Source organism: Pelobates fuscus, chromosome 3 (genome assembly GCF_036172605.1).
Source record: "Pelobates fuscus isolate aPelFus1 chromosome 3, aPelFus1.pri, whole genome shotgun sequence".
In the NCBI taxonomy this organism is placed as follows: domain Eukaryota; kingdom Metazoa; phylum Chordata; class Amphibia; order Anura; family Pelobatidae; genus Pelobates; species Pelobates fuscus.
In genome coordinates, this window is record NC_086319.1 from 4474542 (window position 1) to 4497065 (window position 22524).

Here is a 22524-nt window from a genome sequence, read left to right on the forward strand (position 1 = left end):
AGTCACTAGATGTCTGGGATTGCCAAGCTGGGTGTGACGAACTACACTTCGCCATTGTTTTTTGGAGGGGCCTGTTTGCCAGCCTCCTACCCTGGGACTATGGGCCCTGTGATAACCCATGTTCAAAAGTACTGTTTCTGCTCCTTGGACGTTTAACTGGAACAGATTCAAACTTGTGGCGGTGGCCATCTTAAATTGCCCAGCAGTGTTTTGTCATCGAGTGTATGGAACTGTTTTGGGCATGGGACCATGTGCACGTTGGGGCAAAAATAAGCCCAGGAAATTCTTGAATCCCTGAACCGATCTGGGTGATTTTTGGATATGTTGTTCACCCAGATCGGGGCTATCAGGGGATGTGGGCATATGTTGTATTTTGGGGTTTGTAAAAAAGTATGTTATTTTTTACGCTTCGAGTTAATGGAGTTAGTCCATTGTCTTTGTTAAAGGACCACTAGAGGCACCCAGACCACTTCAGCTCAATGAAGTGGTCTGGGTGCCAGGTCCATCTAGGGTTAAGCCTGCCTGCTGTAAACATAGCAGTTTCAGAAAAACTGCTATTTTTACATATGGGTTAATCCAGCCTCTAGTGGCTGACTCATTGACTTTTTTGATTTTCACAATGAGAAGCCGCCAGCATCCATAGGAAAGCATAGACAATGCTTTCCTATGGACTGACTGAATGCGCGCACGGCGTCCAAAGGAGGAGGAGAATCCCCAGCGCCAGAGAAAGGTAAGTTTTTAACCCCTTCCTCCAACTTCAGCCCGGCGGGAGGGGGACCCTGAGGGTGAGGGCACTCTCGGGGCACTATAATGCCAGGAAAACGAGGGTTTGTGTACAGTAACGGGGAGTGTTTTTATTGGATTGTGCATTTCATGTCCACGTGGGCGGTGACCTTGTGGGGGAAATACTGTATAAAAGAAGCAGCTGTCCCATTAAACCTTCAGTTCTACTTCACCCTCAACTCGCAGCCTCGTCTCGTGTTTGGGGGGGCAGCTATAATCACTACAGGGATTGCTATGATCTTCATACTCTCTTGAATCATCACGAAGCTCTTGGGGAAAGAGAGGTTCACCCACTGGAGCCCAGTCGTAGGTCCAGGGTGGGTAAGAGACGGCGAGACCCCAACCAAGCTACGGCGGTTTGTGGGGTCTGCGGTGCTTATGGTGTCTTGTGCGGTGCTGATGGTCCTTGGTAAGCACTAGGAACATCGATTGACGGAGGGTCCGTTACTGGGCATGTAGTAGCAGGATAGGTTAACTTCAAAGAACTCAAGGCTGGTGTCTGGGCAGATTCAATGACTGCTTGCATATCTCTCAGCATTTAATGGAATTGGCAGACAAGAAATGAAAAACCCAGCTCATGTCTTTGGGAGTTAACTTTATTTACAGACCTTGACCTCCCCCAAACTTGCTTCCAACCCTCGGCGGCAAAACGGTATCTGTCCAGTGCAATAACAATTCAAGGAAAACTGTCAATAGAATGTTATATATATATATATATTTTTTTTTTTTTTAAGAAACATTTATCTCTAGTTTAATATTTTTTTTATTATTATTTTTAAAGCTTTGTCAATACCCATTAAATTGTGAAGGCGACCTGATTATGTTCCGACCCTCAGTGATGCCATTATAAGTGCTCTGTGTTGCTCGCCATTTTGTGCATTGCAATGGCAGTTTCATGCTGCCGTAGGGTGACCGCATTTGGGAGGGAGCATGATCAGGTCACCATTGAAAGTCAAAGTTAATTTGTAAACATTTGTGAGTGGGGGGTGAGGCATAAAGTCTCAATTAAAAGTAAACTTTTATGAGAAAAAGAAGGTGGCGGCGTTTACGGTGTAACAGTGTTGCGTTGGCACACTATATTTATTATAGGCATTAGCGCTGTTTGGTTTGGAAACGTTTTTTATTTGCTCTCAGCGAGACCGACAAAGACTGGGCGAGTACAAATGGTAATGTGAAGTATTGTCTCCATAGCACACGTTCCTTCCTGACAGGAGGTCAGTGCCAGCAGGATTGTCTCTACAGCCAATTACGCCTCAGCTTCTACAAGACAAAACTGTAAGTGGCACTCTTATCTTTCGCTCTCTACAAAGCGTGCAAGCGTAGGGCTCCATCTTACTGAGAGACTGCCTACATTTCGTGGTGGCTACTAACTGGTGTCGATCGTAAAATACTTGGTGATATGGTTCTAAAAGGGTTCCATATAAACAGCCTATGGATAAGGGGACACCAAGCAAGATGGTTCTAAGAGGGTAAAATGTCAGTGAATGATTGGATCCTCACTGGGGTTTGTACAGGGTGAGAGGTTAATCCTGTGAGTGAGTGATTGGATCCTCACTGGGGTTTGTACAGGGTGAGAGGTTAATCCTGTGAGTGAATGATTGGATCCTCACTGGGGTTTGTACAGGGTGAGAGGTTAATCCTGTGAGTGAGTGATTGGATCCTCACTGGGGTTTGTACAGGGTGAGAGGTTAATCCTGTGAGTGAATGATTGGATCCTCACTGGGGTTTGTACAGGGTGAGAGGTTAATCCTGTGAGTGAATGATTGGATCCTCAATGGGGTTTGTACAGGGTGAGAGGTTAATTCTGTGAGTGAATGATTGGATCCTCACTGGGGTTTGTACAGGGTGAGAGGTTAATCCTGTGAGTGAATGATTGGATCCTCAATGGGGTTTGTACAAGGTGAGAGGTTAATCCTGTGAGTGAATGATTGGATCCTCACTGAGGTTTCTACAAGGTGAGTGGTTAATTCTGTGAGTGAGTGATTGGATCCTTACTGAGGTTTCTACAAGGTGAGTGGTTAATTCTGTGAGTGAGTGATTGGATCCTTACTGGGGTTTGTACAGGATTACATGCCGGTAGTGTAGACAATGTCTGTGTAGCTGCAGGCAGGACGCGTGTTTTTCTGAGCCAGCACTGCTTTATAGAATAAAAGTAAAGTAGAAATTCCTATTCGTTTCTTGGTAATAACTGCTGTCATTCTTTATTTTGTGTGTTTTCCCACTTTCTCTGTTTTTGCATTTAATCCTTGAATTGAAATTGACACTGCGCTGAGCACATCACACACAGACTGCTTTGGCACTGTTACCGTGTTTAAACGGTCTATGTAGGGAGACATTTTATCATGGTTGATGCATACTGCCATCTGCTGCTTGTTAAAGGAATTATCTGCAAGTTTTAACTTCCTGTTTGCTGCAATTATAAACTTATAGACTGTTCATTTAAAATCCAGGTTTATTGTACGATGCAGGGAGTGTGCAGGCGGCCTGCCTGTGCTCGATACAGAGTGGATAAAAATAGGGGGTAGGTGCAGTGCTTCAGTAATCCGTGACAAGGTATATGTGGAGAGAGCCAGAGAATAAATAATAGTGTAGTATTTAAAACTGTAGTGATGGGTAAAATAAAAGATGTGCACTCACACTTTCCTGGAGCTTCAATACAGCTCCAGTGTATGCGCCTGGGCGGAATAATCCCCGCCTATGGATCAAGTGCAGAGGTAATTCTTCAAATTATAGTTGTGGTAGGGGGTATCCTCCTAAAAAATAAATAAAAATTGTATATGGTGAAGTATGTAGAGCTATGAAGCAAGGGTAGGTAAAAACTATAAAATGTAAACTCACGTGTAATGGAGCTGTAAAACCTGGCTCCTCTGATAGCGCTTGAAGTGGTAGGATCCTGGTGGTCCTAGGAGGTATTATCGGCAATATCGGTATCTATATTGGCTGATACCGATATTGCCGAAAATACCGAATATCAGCCGATTATATCGGTAAAACCGATAATCGGTCGATCCCTAATCGATGCAGAATGTGCGGGCGGCCTGCCTGTGCTCGATGCAGAGTGTGCGGGCGGCCTGCCTGTGCTCGATGCAGAGTGTGCGGGCGGCCTGCCTGTGCTCGATGCAGAGTGTGCGGGCGGCCTGCCTGTGCTCGATGCAGAGTGTGCGGGCGGCCTGCCTGTGCTCGATGCAGAGTGTGCGGGCGGCCTGCCTGTGCTCGATGCAGAGTGTGCGGGCGGCCTGCCTGTGCTCGATGCAGAGTGTGCGGGCGGCCTGCCTGTGCTCGATGCAGAGTGCATGCGCACGATACAGAGGGGAGATGTGAACTTTCGTTGCTCTCTTTGGCTTCTCTACCCTCCAGCCTGAGGAACTCACCCTCCTACTTATCAAGCTGCGGAGGCAGCAAGCAGAGCTCAGTACCATCCGGGAACACACGCTGGCTCAGCTCCTGCGTCTCAAACAACCATCCAGCCCGAAGGTTAGCTGTGCATTGTGCTATTAATTTTTTATTATTGCATGTGCCCATTCATAGTGATCACTGCTAGGACACTCGTCATGTTACTGTCTGTAAACTTCCACATCTCGTCGATCCCATCCCTGAGCTGTCTAATTGATGCCTATATAGAGAAGGGAAAGCATGCTGTGTAAACTGCAATGTGTTACTTAGAATATTTCAACATTATGGAAAAGGTCATTAATAAACTCTGTTGGCTTATATGGTGACTGCCTCAGAATTGCTGTTTACACAGAGACCTTGCCATTTAATTTTATGTTCAGTTGCCTAAACTCAAACATTCTAAATTGGAGCCCAAGATCCCCGTCCATCCTCTAGTATAGAAACAAGCATGTTAAAATGCCAGACATGATGAGGCTTCTCTAGATATTGAGAGTAATTCAATGTTTTCTCTGTACCCACCATCAACGGGGTCTACGTCAAACTAAGGTAGGTTCTCTATCCTTGGCACTGGCCGAATCTAGATATTACCCACAATCCAGTAGGTTCTCTATCCTTGGTACTGGTTGGATCTAGATTTTACCCCCAATCCAGTAGGATCTCTCTTATTGGCACTGGCTGGATCTAGATATTACCCCTAATTCAGTAGGATCTCTCTCCTGTGCACTAGCCGGATCTAGATATTACCCCCAATCCATTAGGATCTCTCTCCTTGGCACTATCCGTATCTCTCCTTGGCAATTACGGTAGGATCTCTCTCATTGGCACTGGCTGGATCTAGATATTACCCCCAATCCGGTAGGATCTCTCTCATTGGTACTGGCTGGATCTAGATTTTACCCCCAATCCAGTAGAATTTCTCTCATTGGCACTGGCTGTATATTACCCCCAATCCAGTAGGTTCTCTATCCTTGGCACTGGCCGAATCTAGATATTACCCACAATCCAGTAGGTTCTCTATCCTTGGTACTGGTTGGATCTAGATATTACCCCCAATCCAGTAGGATCTCTCTTATTGGCACTGGCTGGATCTAGATATTACCCCCAATCCAGTAGGATCTCTCTTATTGGCACTGGCTGGATCTAGATATTACCCCTAATTCAGTAGGATCTCTCTCCTGTGCACTTGCCGGATCTAGATATTACCCCCAATCCAGTAGGATCTCTCTCCTTGGCACTATCCGTATCTCTCTCCTTAGCAATTCCGGTAGGATCTCTCTCATTGGCACTGGCTGGATCTAGATATTACCCCCAATCCGGTAGGATCTCTCTCATTGGTACTGGCTGGATCTAGATTTTACCCCCAATCCAGTAGAATTTCTCTCATTGGCACTGGCTGGATATTACTCCCAATCCAGTAGGTTCTCTTTCCTTGGCACTGGCTGGATCTAGATATTACCCACAATCCAGTAAGTTCTCTATCCTTCGCACTGACTGGATCTAGATATTACCCACAATTCAGTAGGCTCTCTCTCATTGGCATTGGCTTGACCTAGATATTACCCCCAATCCAATAGAATCTCTCTCATTGGCCTAGATATTACCCCCAATCCAAAAGAATCTCTCTCATTGGCCTAGATATTACCCCCAATCCAAAAGAATCTCTCTCATTGGCACTGGCTGGATATTACCCACAATCCAGTAGGATCTCTATCCTTTGCATTGGCTGGATCTAGACGTTGCCCCCAATCCAGTAAGAGCTCTATTATTAGCACGGGGTAGATCTAGATATTGCCCCCAATCCACTAAGTTCTCTATCACTGGCATTGGCTGGATCTAGATATTGCCACCAGTCTTTTTTTGATCTCTAGCGCAGCACCGGCAGGGTTTCAAGACTCACAAATGGGTAAGGTGTCTGCATGGCATGTTATTTTGTGCTGTTTGTGATGGTTCTAATGTCCTTTCCCTGAATGTGATTTTCTAAAGTACACATTTGGTGTGGCGATCAGTGCATCGTTGTTTAAGTGTTACTGAATTGCTATTTCATTGTGAAGGTGTGAATTCTTGAATTGGTTCTGTCTCACGGGCCATACTCTCCTCTCTTTATTCTTTAATGCTGCCTTCAGAATGAGATTCTGTCACGTCATCTTCAAAGAAACCTCATCTATGTGGATTACCAGGTGGGATTTTCTTGTATTTGTGTTTGTGAAAATATTAATGAAATCTGGTGACCGCGAAATGAACTGCCTGTGATTCAGGGAAATCAGAGGGTCACAAAATGCTGCATTTCCTCGAATCCCTTTGAATGCCACTTGGGTATTATTGACTTAGAATGATGTGGCTTTGTGTACGTTTTTCCCTAAATTCTCAAATAATTTTAAGGTAACTTTTTTTTAAATTCATGGCCAGAATTTAATACAAGGCACTGTAACTGCTCCGTGACCTTCCGGGTTCTCCCTCCCATCTGTCCTGGAGGATGACATCGGGGCCAACCGATCTAGCACTGCTCTGGAGATAGAGAGGTCCTAAATTGATGATCTCTGAAAGAGTAATAATGTAATTCTCTAGAAGTAATGTTTCATTGTTATAGAAATGTGGGGTCATTGTCTAGCATATCTGCGTTCTCTGCAAATCTTGAGGAAGAGGGCTCTCCGTGTTCTAGTAATAGAAGGAAGCATGTTAAGCCATTTACTCTTTGTTCTTTTAAATGTCGTGATGTCTCATGATCTGTAATCATTAAATGCCACATACCACTTTGTTTAACTGGGAATAATGGCTAGTTCAGTCTAGGTCAGACAGTCTCCATGTGGGTAGCATGTTCTGTGTTCTCCTGTGAGCGCCATGAGTAGCATGTTCTGTGTTCGTGCAGAGGGGAAATCATACTGGATGCTGGATAGAGAGGGTACAGAGGGGGCATTTTACTGTTTTTTTAAGAGAAATGGGGCATTTTACTGGTTTTCTCCTGTCTGCCAGAGATGGAGTTAATGCAAAGGATACTGGAGAGATGTGAAGCAGAGGGGTCATTGCACAGGGTAATACTGTCCATGTTAGAGCACAGATTGCTTCAGGTGATACGGACTGTGTTAGATAAAGAGGCGCATGCATGTTGTAATACTAGCAGATTTAGATGAAGTGGTGGATACATTTTACTACTGATGATAGGCAGAACATGCGTTGTTGGTGTGGAAGATGTGTGGGGTATTAACAATATTGTTATGGAGCGAAGTGTGCATGGGCTGTTACTGGCGGTGGTAGGTTGAGCGCACCGGCGGAGGTAGATGGAGTGAAGTGTACATGGGGTGTTATCGGCATTGGTAGGTGGTGTGGAGCGTGCATGGGGTGTTATCGGCATTGGTAGGTGGTGTGGAGCGTGCATGGGGTGTTATCGGCATTGGTAGGTGGTGTGGAGCGTGCATGGGGTGTTACTGCAGTGTAAGGCTAGAATGGTCATTTTCAGTTTAATGCGGTCTACTGGCTAATTTATGAATTCTTTCTTTCGGTGACTTGCTGGATGCAGTAGGTGGGAGTATTGCAGCTTTGTTGTTATTTTCCTTTCTGTTTGTAAGATTTGTGAAGGGTATCGCCAGGGATTAAATCCGTGAAACTTTATTTACAATGTCACTGTGCTCTAAACTGATATTTGCTGTGTGCTCCTCCTAATTTAAAATAGATGAAAGAGAACGAACCGTTAATCTCCATGGTTCACACCATGATTGAGAACTCTGCACTCAGACCCCATCTCTACCAGCAAGTAAGGTCCTCGCCAATGATAAGTCATGCCTGCCACCATCCGCAAACCCTCTTCCATGACATCACCTTCCTTCTCCTTCCCAGTGTTTCTGGAAACCTGTGTCCATTCTGCCCCAGACAGCATGGCTTCTCTCACCGCTCTGTGTGCGCCGTGTCTCCAGGATCATTGACCGTTTCTGCCGTTTTAAATCTATGAAATATTCCTGCTTTTCCCATTGTCATTGTAACTGTAATATGAACCTCCAAGGTTTTCCAAAGTTCTCCCCTTTTCTCTACCTATACCTTAAAATTCTATATTAGAAAATATTGAAATAAGTGAAGGAAGTATGAGATACAATAGTGAGATACAGCATAATGCACGTAAAGCACAGATCATTTACTTCAGCAGCACCTCTTTCGTTTTGGGTCAGAGTTCGACTGCACCTACAACGATGAAATCCTTTAATTGTTCCTATCTTTCAGTTAAAGCAATCCATCTGCAATATACCACAGTTAGCTAGGGAGACGGGACGAGAGACTGGCCTGCACACACTGCCCTGGGGAGGTCACAAATTGACCTGCTCTGTCATTGGCCAGTTGGAGTGATCGCTGTCCAGCTGAGAGATCGATGTGCGGCTGGAGCCTCATTGCAACTTTCCTAATATTGTACTTCCTACCCAGCATATGGAATCCAGTCAGTGGAAATGCTGCCTTGCTGCAATCCATCCTACGTAGTAAGACAGAAATCCCTCTCCACCAAATGTTCATGCTGACAAAAAAATAGTTGGGTGTTTGGCTGTAAGTGCTGAGTGGCATAGTTGGTTGTGCATGCGGAGTGGCGCAGGGCATTGCACTCACAGTGATCCACTGGCACACAGGGAATAACTATATAAGAGTCGAAATCCGTTGTGGGTTTTTTTTTTTTTTTTTCTCAATAAGTATATAATTTATTCCAGCAATTTCTGGGGTTTTAATTTAACTCTTCCGAATATGAAAACTCTTCAGAACGTTCTTTATTTGATATCGTTAAAGGAACACTATAGGGTCGGGAACACAAACATGTATTCTTCTACTGCATGCCCCCTAAATATATAGATTTAGATTATACCTTTACTCCTGTGTGCTGCTGCTGGCTCTGCCCCTGATCTGCCTGCTTGGCTGAATTCATCAGAAGTGATTCTCTCAGCCAATCACAATGCTTCCCCATAGGATTGGCTGAGACTGTCAAGGATGCAGATCAGGGGCAGAGCCAGCACAAGTCGAACACATCCCTGGCCAATCAGCATCTCCTCATACATACATTGAATCAATGAATCTCTATGAGGAAATTTCAGTGTCTGCATGCAGAGGGTGGAGACACTGAATTTCAGTCACATTGTGCAGCACTGCCCCAGAAGGCACCTCTAGCAGCCATCTGAGGAGTGGCCAGTGGAGGTATCCCTCGGCTGTAATGTAAACACTGCAATTTCTTTACTGCAAAAAAAAAAATTATTCTACTCACCAGAACAAATACTATAAGCTGTAGTTGTTCTGGTGACCATAGTGTCCCCTTAATTAAAAAATACTCCAGTCAGAGTCCAAGCCTTAAAACACATTTTTATTTTGTGAATAATATTATTCAAATTCTCTCTCGATTTTAACCCCTTAATGACACAACTTCTGGAATAAAAGGGAATCATGACGGAATATATCCGTCGTCTGTCCTTAAGGGGTTAATATGAGGCCGATCATGGCAGACTGTCCCAGTGTGCGATATATATTTCTGGTCTTTAACCCATTCTAGCTATGACTTCCCTGTTTGTTGAGCTGTTGTGATTCGTTGTGCGTTTGCATGAGGATGGTCACTCTTCAGTCACTATTTGGTGCTGGAAAGTGATCAAACCTTGCTCTACTCTACCGGTGTACTGTGTCACGAGTGCTGTCTACCCAATATCCTACTTTACATTTCACCCCGTTGTTAATTGTCTCCCATTTCCTGAGCTGGTCATTAACTGCGGCTTAATTGAAATGTTTTCTAGATTGTAGTATAATTGGCAGATTGTTGGAAAGCTGATCCCTTTTAATTTTGCTCCCCTTTTCTCCTTAATCTGTCTCTCTGTCCTTAGAAATCATTGCGGCCTGTCTCTCCCGCAAGAAGATTTCTAGACCTATCTTATAAAAGCTGCTGGTTATCTGCTCCAGGCGAGCGCTCTTGCTATGTTCCTGCTTAACATGTCAAAGGATTGTCTGTTAGACCAGTTTCTTTTTATCCAGAAGCAAAGGCTAATAACCCTGAAACAAATTATCATTTCTTTACCTTTTTGTTAAATATTTTCTGTAGGAGTAATAGGGGGGTGGGTACCCCATGATTATACAAAGTGTGCTGCGAGGGGTGGGATGGCGTTTTCCCTGGCACGGGGTGGGTACCCCATGATTATACAAAGTGTGCTGCGAGGGCTGGGGTGGCGTTTTCCCTGGCACGGGGCGGGTACCCAATGATTATACAAAGTGTGCTGCGAGGGGTGGGATGGCGTTTTCCCTGGCACGGGGTGGGTACCCCATGATTATATAAAGTGTGCTGCGAGGGCTGGGGTGGCGTTTTCCCTGGCACGGGGTGGGTACCCAATGATTATACAAAGTGTGCTGCGAGGGCTGGGATGACGTTTTCCCTGGCACGGGGTGGGTACCCAATGATTATACAAAGTGTGCTGCGAGGGCTGGGGTGGCGTTTTCCCTGGCACGGGGTGGGTACCCAATGATTATACAAAGTGTGCTGCGAGGGCTGGGGTGGCGTTTTCCCTGGCACGGGGTGGGTACCCAATGATTATACAAAGTGTGCTGCGAGGGCTGGGGTGGCGTTTTCCCTGGCACGGGGTGGGTACCCAATGATTATACAAAGTGTGCTGCGAGGGCTGGGGTGGCGTTTTCCCTGGCACGGGGTGGGTACCCAATGATTATACAAAGTGTGCTGCGAGGGGTGGGATGACGTTTTCCCTGGCACGGGGTGGGTGGGTACCCAATGATTACACAAAGTGTGCTGGGATGGCATTTCCCCCTGGTGGTGGCGGGGGGCAGGGGGGTACCCAGTGATTATGCCAGATACGTAGCGAGGGCTTGAATAGTGTTTTTCCCGGGGAGGGGGGGGCGGATTTCTTTCTTTTACTGTGTTAATTGGTGCAGACTAACAGAACATTAAAGGACACATTCAGTGTGCGCAGAGTTCTCCAATAAGGTAGTGGATTCCTATAAAATGAGTTGCTTTGATTTAAAGGAAGTGAATAACGTTTATTTTCTCTTTATAGATGTCACAAGATGATTGCAGAGCCCCTTATAAATACAGGTCTGAAGAGGTCGATGTGGATGTAAGTAATTCCATGTTCTGCATAGGGAGTCATGTTATTATTATTATTATTATTATTATTACTATTTATATAGCGCCAACAGATTCAGCTTATATGGACTTAAAGTGGAATAGTGAGGTTTTTGTTGGGGGTGCCGTGGGGGACCGCATTATCGGGGGTTGTACCTTTTGGGGTCCTGAATGAGGGGAAAACATGTTATTGGGGTTACCCAGAATAGAGGGTTTTGTATTTTTTGTGTGTAAATCACACTCCAAGTGCCATGGCAACCTATGTTCTTTATGGTGTTTGGTTCCCCCTGTCTCTCTGCATATCATGTCAATAAGTACAATAATAATAAAACACATAGCACTCTAAGCCTTCCCCTCACTTATGGATGTCACCGTCGGAGGATGGTATAATCTCTGCTTGTCCGCGTACTTGTATGGAAAACACCTTTTTATACAAACCTTCCTTCGTACCTTTGGTCCCACCTTTCATAAAAAACATGAATTAAGATGAGGACCACATCTGTTTTATGTATTTTTCTCAAAACATGATTTAAGTTAGGGATGCACTGAAATTTGACGTGAAATGAAAAGAAAATTTAGTTTTTTCGTATTGCATATGTTAACAGACATATCACAATGAAAAATAGTAATGATAACATGTGAAGTCAAGAATACTGCACTTGGGGGAGGGGAGGGGAACGCTATGGGACAGGGGAGGGGAGGGGGACGGGGGAGGGGAGGGGAACGCTATGGGACGGGGGAGGGGAACGCTATGGGACGGGGGAGGGGAACGCTATGGGACGGGGGAGGGGAACGCTATGGGACGGGGAGGGGAGGGGAACGCTATGGGACGGGGGAGGGGTGGACGAGGAACACGCTATGGGACGGGGGAGGGGTGGACGAGGAACACGCTATGGGACGGGGGGGACGAGGAACACGCTATGGGACGGGGGGGGACGAGGAACACGCTATGGGACGGGGGGGGACGAGGAACACGCTATGGGACGGGGGGGGGGGGGAGAATATTAAGGGATGGGGGGACCACTAAATAAAGGGAGAAGGGAAGTTTTTCATAGAAGATTAATTAAATTCATTAAAACGTCTAATAATAAAATCTATAGGGGGAAAAAAAATGTTTTAAATCATTTGGGGGAAATAGTCCTTTTTGGCCAAGGTCATCCAGAATTTTCATTTCAGTGCATCCCTAATTTAAGTGTATGTTTCTGTAATTTATTCTCCGTTGTGGAGGCTCCCTTTAAACAAAACACTGGCCTGTGCATATATATCTAGGATCTATAGACAGTGCCATATTCTGTCTGTGATCTTTAGAAAGTGATCCAGTGACATGTGTGTGGGATCTGTAGAAAGTGATACAGTGCCTGTGTGTGTGTGTGTGTGTGTGTGTGTGTGTGTGTGTGTCTGGGATCTGTAGAAAGTGATACAGTGCCTGTGTGTGTGTGTGTGTGTGTGTGTGTCTGGGATCTGTAGAAAGTGATACAGTGCCTGTGTGTGTGTCTGGGATCTGTAGAAAGTGATACAGTGCCTGTGTGTGTGTGTGTCTGGGATCTGTAGAAAGTGATACAGTGCCTGTGTGTGTGTGTGTCTGGGATCTGTAGAAAGTGATACAGTGCCTGTGTGTGTGTGTGTCTGGGATCTGTAGAAAGTGATACAGTGCCTGTGTGTGTGTGTGTGTGTGTGTCTGGGATCTGTAGAAAGTGATACAGTGCCTGTGTGTGTGTGTGTCTGGGATCTGTAGAAAGTGATACAGTGCCTGTGTGTGTGTGTGTCTGGGATCTGTAGAAAGTGATACAGTGCCTGTGTGTGTGTGTGTGTGTCTGGGATCTGTAGAAAGTGATCGAGTGCCGGTGTGTGTGTGTGTGTGTGTGTCTGGGATCTGTAGAAAGTGATCCAGTGCCGGTGTGTGTGTGTGTGTGTGTGTGTGTGTGTGTGTCTGGGATCTGTAGAAAGTGATCCAGTGCCGGTGTGTGTGTGTGTGTGTGTGTGTGTGTGTCTGGGATCTGTAGAAAGTGATCCAGTGCCGGTGTGTGTCAGCCTGTTACTGGTGTTACCTTATATTTCAGACCAAGCTAAGCCGACTCTGTGAACAGGATAAAGTTGTACAAGCCCTGGAACAGAAACTACAGCAGCTACACAAGGAGAAAGTAAGTGATTCGGTCTCCATTTTCCGATTCTTCTCCTGTCTGAATGGGGACAAATTATGCTTTCATTCTTTTATTACGTTTAGTACACACTGGAACAAGCACTGCTGTCTGCTAGCCAGGAGATTGAAATGAATACAGAGAATCCCGTAGCCATCCAGAGTGTGGTGCTGCAGCGAGATGAACTGCAGAGCGGTTTACTTAGTACATGTCGAGAAGTTTCCCGTGCCACGGCAGTAAGTGAGAAATGCGAGTGAGGGCAGATTTATTTCCCATCTAGTTATTCCTTTCAGAATGCCCGGCTGCAGGTGGCACTCTGTACACTGTTATTAGGGATTCTGGGTAATTTCCTGTATTACCCTATAATAACGCAGTATACAGAGAGCCCCCACAGACAGGGATTCTGGGTACTTTCCTGTATTACCCTATAATAACGCAGTATACAGAGAGCCCCCACAGACAGGGATTCTGGGTAATTTCCTGTCTTACCCTGTAATAACTCAGTATACAGAGTGCCCCTACAGACAGGGATTCTGGGTAATTTCCTGTCTTACCCTGTAATAACTCGGTATACAGAGTGCCCCTACAGACAGGGATTCTGGGTAATTTCCTGTATTACCCTATAATAACGCAGTATACAGAGTGCCCTCACAGACAGGGATTCTGGGTAATTTCTTGTCTTGCCCTATAATAACGCAGTATACAGAGAGCCCCTACAGACAGGGATTCTGGGTAATTTCCTGTCTTAACCTATAATAACGCAGTATACAGAGTGCCCCTACAGACAGGGATTCTGGGTAATTTCCTGTCTTAGCCTATAATAACGCAGTATACAGAGTGCCCCTACAGGCAGGGATTCTGGGTAATTTCCTGTATTACCCTATAATAAAACAGTATACAGAGAGCCCCCACAGACAGGGATTCTGGGTAATTTCCTGTCTTAGCCTATAATAACGCAGTATACAGAGTGCCCCTACAGGCAGGGATTCTGGGTAATTTCCTGTATTACCCTATAATAAAACAGTATACAGAGAGCCCCCACAGACAGGGATTCTGGGCAATTTCCTGTATTACCCTATAATAACACAGTATACAGAGTGCCCCCACAGACAGGGATTCTGGGCAATTTCCTGTATTACCCTATAATAACGCAGTATACAGAGTGCCCCTACAGACAGGGATTCTGGGTAATTTCCTGTATTACCCTATAATAACGCAGTATACAGAGTGCCCCTACAGACAGGGATTCTGGGTTATTTCCTGTCTTACCCTATAATAACGCAGTATACAGAGAGTGCCCCTACAGACAGGGATTCTGGGTAATTTCCTGTCTTACCCTATAATAACACAGTATACAGAGAGCCCCCACAGACAGGGATTCTGGGTAATTTCCTGTATTACCCTATAATAACGCAGTATACAGAGTGCCCCTACAGACAGGGATTCTGGGTAATTTCCTGTCTTACCCTATAATAACGCAGTATACAGAGAGTGCCCCTACAGACAGGGATTCTGGGTAATTTCCTGTATTACCCTATAATAACACAGTATACAGAGTGCCCCTACAGACAGGGATTCTGGGTAATTTCCTGTATTACCCTATAATAACGCAGTATACAGAGTGCCCCTACAGACAGGGATTCTGGGTAATTTCCTGTCTTACCCTATAATAACGCAGTATACAGAGAGTGCCCCTACAGACAGGGATTCTGGGTAATTTCCTGTATTACCCTATAATAACGCAGTATACAGAGTGCCCCTACAGACAGGGATTCTGGGTAATTTCCTGTCTTACCCTATAATAACACAGTATACAGAGTGCCCCTACAGATAGGGATTCTGGGCAATTTCCTGTCTTACCCTATAATAACACAGTATACAGAATGCTCCCACAGTAAATTACCCAGAATCCCTGTCTGTGGGGGCACTCTGTATACTGTGTTATTATAGGGTAATACAGGAAATTACCCAGAATCCCTGTCTGTAGGGGCACTCTCTGTATACTGTGTTATTATAGGCTAAGACAGTAAATTACCCAGAATCCCTGTCTGTGGGGGCACTCTGTATACTGCGTTATTATAGGGTAATACAGGAAATTACCCAGAATCCCTGTCTGTGGGGGCACTCTGTATACTGCGTTATTATAGGGTAAGACAGGAAATTACCCAGAATCCCTGTCTGTGGGGGCTCTCTGTATACTGAGTTATTACAGGGTAAGACAGGAAATTACCCAGAATCCCTGTCTGTGGGGGCACTCTCTGTATACTGTGTTATTATAGGCTAAGACAGTAAATTACCCAGAATCCCTGTCTGTGGGGGCACTCTGTATACTGTGTTATTATAGGGTAATACAGGAAATTACCCAGAATCCCTGTCTGTGGGGGCACTCTGTATACTGTGTTATTATAGGGTAATACAGGAAATTACCCAGAATCCCTGTCTGTGGGGGCACTCTGTATACTGCGTTATTATAGGCTAAGACAGGAAATTACCCAGAATCCCTGTCTGTGGGGGCTCTCTGTATACTGTGTTATTATAGGGTAAGACAGTAAATTGCCCAGAATCCCTGTCTGTGGGGGCACTCTGTATACTGTGTTATTATAGGGTAATACAGGAAATTACCCAGAATCCCTGTCTGTAGGGGCACTCTGTATACTGCGTTATTATAGGCTAAGACAGGAAATTACCCAGAATCCCTGTCTGTGGGGGCTCTCTGTATACTGTGTTATTATAGGGTAAGACAGTAAATTGCCCAGAATCCCTGTCTGTGGGGGCACTCTGTATACTGTGTTATTATAGGGTAATACAGGAAATTACCCAGAATCCCTGTCTGTAGGGGCACTCTGTATACTGCATTATTATAGGCTAAGACAGGAAATTACCCAGAATCCCTGTCTGTAGGGGCACTCTGTATACTGTGTTATTATAGGGTAATACAGGAAATTACCCAGAATCCCTGTCTGTGGGGGCACTCTGTATACTGTTATTATAGGGTAATACAGGAAATTACCCAGAATCCCTGTCTGTAGGGGCACTCTGTATACTGTGTTATTATAGGGTAAGACAGTAAATTACCCAGAATCCCTGTCTGTGGGGGCACTCTGTATACTGTGTTATTATAGGGTAAGACAGGAAATTACCCAGAATCCCTGTCTGTAGGGGCACTCTGTATACTGTGTTATTATAGGGTAATACAGGAAATTACCCAGAATCCCTGTCTGTAGGGGCACTCTGTATACTGTGTTATTATAGGGTAATACAGGAAATAACCCAGAATCCCTGTCTGTAGGGGCACTCTGTATACTGCGTTATTATAGGGTAATACAGGAAATTACCCAGAATCCCTGTCTGTGGGGGCACTCTGTATACTGTGTTATTATAGGGTAAGACAGTAAATGTAACGGACCGTTTCAGCATACAAGGGGAAAAATGCGTTTAGGCGATAATCCCCTTTTCCATAGACAGGCACAGCTACTGCAGAACATCAGAACTCACGAGCTGGATACGAAATAACACTCAGAACTGGAACAGCTGAACAAGAAAAGCAGACATCGGCTTACACTCTTGGCAGTCAGCATACAATCCCATTCCCCCAAAGACCGAGACGACACATCGCTTTGAGGGTTAAGCAAGAACTGTGGACTGGGACACCCAGTCTGCCTTTTATTACCAACAAGTACATACAGGACACTCCCAGGGGGAGGATGAAATTAACCAATCACATGGATGTACCTCCCACACATTTCCTCCCCTTAGATTAACACTTAACACAATTATACTGTACACCTTTTTCCCCAATTCCTGGATGTACCCCAAATACATATGCTACACCTCCAAAACAGGTATCCCCTGATAGCCCTTATTCAGGGGGACAACATATGCAAGAATCGGCCCATTCGGATAAATGGTTCAGGAGTTATGGAACTTTAAAGTATTGACCGACCGCATGGGTAAAGTATCCGAAATCAGTTCCATGCATTTTGGCCCTGCGGTCGGTCACAAACAAGGGAATGAAAACAGGCGAATTGCCTGTGTTATAGAGCCTGGAGAGGGTTTGAATGAATTCCCTTGTTTGTGGGGTTCTTTCTACCGAACGGGGGTCATTCGGTAGTTTCCATACGAATTTCTGGAAGTATGGAGGTCTCAGCGGTGTTTGCCTAGTCAAGTGTCCGATTTCAGTTCCAGACACTCGACGGCAAAACACCGCTGTTCGGTAGTTAAAGATGGCCGCCGCCACGTGTTGGTTCCCTGAATGGCGGCCACCCAGAGGACAAAGACCACACTGCACTGATTGCCAATTACCTGTTTGCAACATTGTTGCAAACGGTAATTGGAGGCACACTTAGTCCTGGGTGGTCTGGTTGTTCGGTAGTTTCCTCCATACAATGAATGGAGTGATTCTACCGAACAATCAGATGAATGCTGACACATATATAACCCAGGTTAACTGCATACAAAAATACATACATGACATGACAGTATTAAAGGCAGGATTACTGTACTACGCTCCACAGTCTTAAAGGTACAGTAGTCCCAAAAGTTCCAATATGTCCATCGCTGCTTTTAAAGGGCCAGCAGCAGCAATATAAATTGTTACATGCCCAAATATAGTTTTTAAAGTGCAGCATGTCCAGGGGCCATAGTCAGCGGGCAGGAGGCTAGCAGCCAGGCCTCTCCAGTTCACAGTGGCGAAGCTGGTTTCGCCACAGTAAATTACCCAGAATCCCTGTCTGTGGGGGCACTCTGTATACTGTGTTATTATAGGGTAATACAGGAAATTACCCAGAATCCCTGTCTGTGGGGGCACTCTGTATACTGTGTTATTATAGGCTAAGACAGGAAATTACCCAGAATCCCTGTCTGTAGGGGCACTCTGTATACTGTGTTATTATAGGGTAAGACAGTAAATTACCCAGAATCCCTGTCTGTAGGGGCACTCTGTATACTGTGTTATTATAGGGTAATACAGGAAATTACCCAGAATCCCTGTCTGTAGGGGCACTCTGTATACGGAGTTATTACAGGGTAATACAGGAAATTACCCAGAATCCCTGTCTGTGGGGGCACTCTGTATACTGTGTTATTATAGGGTAATACAGGAAATTACCCAGAATCCCTGTCTGTAGGGGCACTCTGTATACTGTGTTATTATAGGGTAAGACAGGAAATTACCCAGAATCCCTTTCTTTGGGGGCACTCTGTATACTGTGTTATTATAGGGTAATACAGGAAATTACCCAGAATCCCTTTCTTTGGGGCATTCTGTTTACTGCGTTATGATGTTTGGAATCCTGTGTAGTAAACAATTTCTGGAAAAAGTGCTCCTTCTCGTTTTTGCTCTTGTTATACAGGTTTCCATGGCAATTGTACTTTCTAAATAACCCTGATCTAGGTAGGGAGTTTGGTGTTGTACTTCTTCCCACAAGTCTCCTTGCGCTGTGCCGCGCACACCGTTTAATAAACCTGTTCTGTGTCCATTGGCTGGGAATTTAGTTAAATTTTACAATAGCACTAATTGGAAATGGTCTATTGTCTTGTGATGCAGGAGTTGGAGAGAGCATGGAGAGACTATGATAAATTAGAGTATGATGTGACCACAGCAAGAAACCAAATGCGGGATCAGTTGGATCGCCTCGGCGAGGTGCAGGTCAGAGAATACACTGCACTGAAAACTCAAACTCTGACTTTATACTATGGGCAGATAGAATTCCGGGTTTATGCTATCTGTAGAGAGAATGATGGGATATAGAATTCTGGGATTATACTGTATGTGGATAGAATGATGGGATATAGAATTCTGGGATTATGCCGTATGTAGATAGAATGATGGGATATAGAATTCTGGGATTATGCTGTATGTAGATAGAATGATGGGATATAGAATTCTGGGATTATGCTGTATGTGGATAGAATGATGGGATATAGAATTCTGGGATTATGCTGTATGTGGATAGAATGATGGGATATAGAATTCTGGGATTATGCTGTATGTGGATAGAATGATGGGATATAGAATTCTGGGATTATGCCGTATGTAGATAGAATGATGGGATATAGTATTCTGGGATTATGCTGTATGTAGATAGAATGATGGGATATAGAATTCTGGTATTATGCTGTATGTGGATAGAATGATGGGATATAGAATTCTGGGATTATGCTGTATGTAGATAGAATGATGGGATATAGAATTCTGGGATTATGCTGTATGTAGATAGAATGATGGGATATAGAATTCTGGGATTATACTGTATGTAGATAGAATGATGGGATATAGAATTCTGGGATTATACTGTATGTAGATAGAATGATGGGATATAGAATTCTGGGATTATGCTGTATGTAGATAGAATGATGGGATATAGAATTCTGGGATTATGCTGTATGTAGATAGAATGATGGGATATAGAATTCTGGGATTATACTGTATGTGGATAGAATGATGGGATATAGAATTCTGGGATTATACTGTATGTGGATAGAATGATGGGATATAGAATTCTGGGATTATACTGTATGTAGATAGAATGATGGGATATAGAATTGGGATATAGGATTATGCTGTATGTAGATAGAATGATGGGATATAGAATTCTGGGATTATACTGTATGTGGATAGAATGATGGGATATAGAATTCTGGGATTATGCTGTATGTAGATAGAATGATGGGATATAGAATTCTGGGATTATGCTGTATGTGGATAGAATGATGGGATATAGAATTCTGGGATTATGCTGTATGTGGATAGAATGATGGGATATAGAATTCTGGGATTATGCTGTATGTAGATAGAATGATGGGATATAGAATTCTGGGATTATGCTGTATGTAGATACAATGATGGGATATAGAATTCTGGGATTATGCTGTGTGTGGATAGAATTCTGGGATTATACTGTATGTAGATAGAATGATGGGATATAGAATTCTGGGATTATGCTGTATGTAGATAGAATGATGGGATATAGAATTCTGGGATTATGCTGTATGTAGATAGAATGATGGGATATAGAATTCTGGGATTATGCTGTATGTGGATAGAATGATGGGATATAGAATTCTGGGATTATGCTGTATGTGGATAGAATGATGGGATATAGAATTCTGGGATTATGCTGTATGTGGATAGAATGATGGGATATAGAATTATGGGATTATACTGTATGTAGATAGAATGATGGGATTATTCTGTATGTAGATAGAATGATGGGATATAGAATTCTGAGATTATGCTGTATGTAGATAGAATGATGGGATATAAAATTCTGGGATTATGCTGTATGTAGATAGAATGATGGGATTATTCTGTATGTAGATAGAATGATGGGATATAGAATGATGGGATTATGCTGTATGTAGATAGCATGATGGGATTTAGAATTCTGGGATTATACTTTATGTAGATAGAATGATGGAATATAGAATTCTGGGATTATGCTGTATGTAGATAGAATGATGGGATATAGAATTCAGGGATTATGCTGTATGTAGATAGAATGATGGGATATAGAATTCTGGGATTATGCTGTATGTGGATAGAATGATGGGATATAGAATTCTGGGATTATGCTGTATGTAGATAGAATTGGACTGTGCTGTTATACTATGGATGGATGGACTGTGCTGTTATACTATGGATGGATGGACTGTGCTGTTATACTATGGATGGATGGATGGACTGTGCTGTTATACTATGGATGGACTGTGCTGTTATAGTATGGATGGATGGATGGATGGATGGACTGTGCTGTTATATACTATGGATGGATGGAGTGTGCTGTTATACTATGGATGGATGGAGTGTGCTGTTATACTATGGGTGGATGGACTGTGCTGTTATACTATGGATGGATGGATTGTGCTGTTATACTATGGATGGATGGACTGTGCTGTTATACTATGGATGGATGGACTGTGCTGTTATACTATGGATGGATGGATGGATGGACTGTGCTGTTATACTATGGATGGATGGATTGTGCTGTTATACTATGGATGGATGGACTGTGCTGTTATACTATGGATGGATGGACTGTGCTGTTATACTATGGATGGATGGACTGTGCTGTTATACTATGGATGGATGGACTGTGCTGTTAGACTATGGGTGGATGGATGGACTGTGCTGTTATACTATGGGTGGATGGATGGACTGTGCTGTTATACTATGGGTGGATGGATGGACTGTGCTGTTATACTATGGGTGAATGGATTGTGCTGTTATACTATGGATGGATGGATTGTGCTGTTATACTATGGATGGATGGATTGTGCTGTTATACTATGGATGGATGGATTGTGCTGTTATACTATGGATGGATGGATGGATTGTGCTGTTATACTATGGATGGATGGATGGATGGATTGTGCTGTTATACTATGGATGGATGGACTGTGCTGTTATACTATGGATGGATGGACTGTGCTGTTATACTATGGATGGATGGACTGTGCTGTTATACTATGGATGGATGGACTGTGCTGTTATACTATGGATGGATGGACTGTGCTGTTATACTATGGATGGATGGATTGTGCTGTTATACTATGGATGGATGGATTGTGCTGTTATACTATGGATGGATGGATTGTGCTGTTAAACTATGGATGGATGGATGGATGGATTGTGCTGTTATACTATGGATGGATGGACTGTGCTGTTATACTATGGATGGATGGACTGTGCTGTTATACTATGGATGGATGGACTGTGCTGTTATACTATGGATGGATGGACTGTGCTGTTATACTATGGATGGATGGACTGTGCTGTTATACTATGGATGGATGGATGGACTGTGCTGTTATACTATGTTTTGCTGCTTTTAGCAGTAAAGAGAGATGCATAATATGTTCCTCAGTGTATTGTCAAGGACTCTTAAGTGATCTGCATGGTTTATCTAATTGTATGAGTTTCAGAGAAGCATCTGTTCCCTTTAAGACACCTGCTTTGAATAATTTTGCAGACCGAATCAGCCGGCATACAGCGTGCACAAATGCAAAAGGAGATCTGGAGGATTCAGGATGTTATGGAGGGTCTTAGTAAACACAAGCAGCAGAGGAGAGACATTGAAGCAGGTAACGTGTGCCCCATTTGGATTGCTGGTACAGGTCGATAAGTGTATATTACAA

At 44.0% G+C, this 22524-nt stretch overlaps 1 protein-coding gene across 8 annotated transcripts in view; it reads left to right on the top strand.

Annotated features, from left to right (window-relative positions):
* The window catches only part of PLEKHA5 (pleckstrin homology domain containing A5), a 192793-nt gene that overhangs the window by 148531 nt on the left and 21738 nt on the right, over positions 1-22524 (top strand). For 5 of the 8 annotated variants that reach the window (XM_063446624.1, XM_063446626.1, XM_063446631.1 and 2 more), the window contains 9 exons: positions 1975-2058; positions 4141-4257; positions 6300-6353; positions 7844-7924; positions 11184-11243; positions 13312-13392; positions 13476-13625; positions 18935-19036; positions 22359-22470. In XM_063446624.1, the coding sequence (XP_063302694.1) occupies positions 1975-2058; positions 4141-4257; positions 6300-6353; positions 7844-7924; positions 11184-11243; positions 13312-13392; positions 13476-13625; positions 18935-19036; positions 22359-22470 (841 nt within the window). The remainder of the gene's footprint in view (positions 1-1974; positions 2059-4140; positions 4258-6299; positions 6354-7843; positions 7925-11183; positions 11244-13311; positions 13393-13475; positions 13626-18934; positions 19037-22358; positions 22471-22524) is intronic. The other 3 variants (XM_063446625.1, XM_063446627.1, XM_063446628.1) reach the window with 3 other exon arrangements.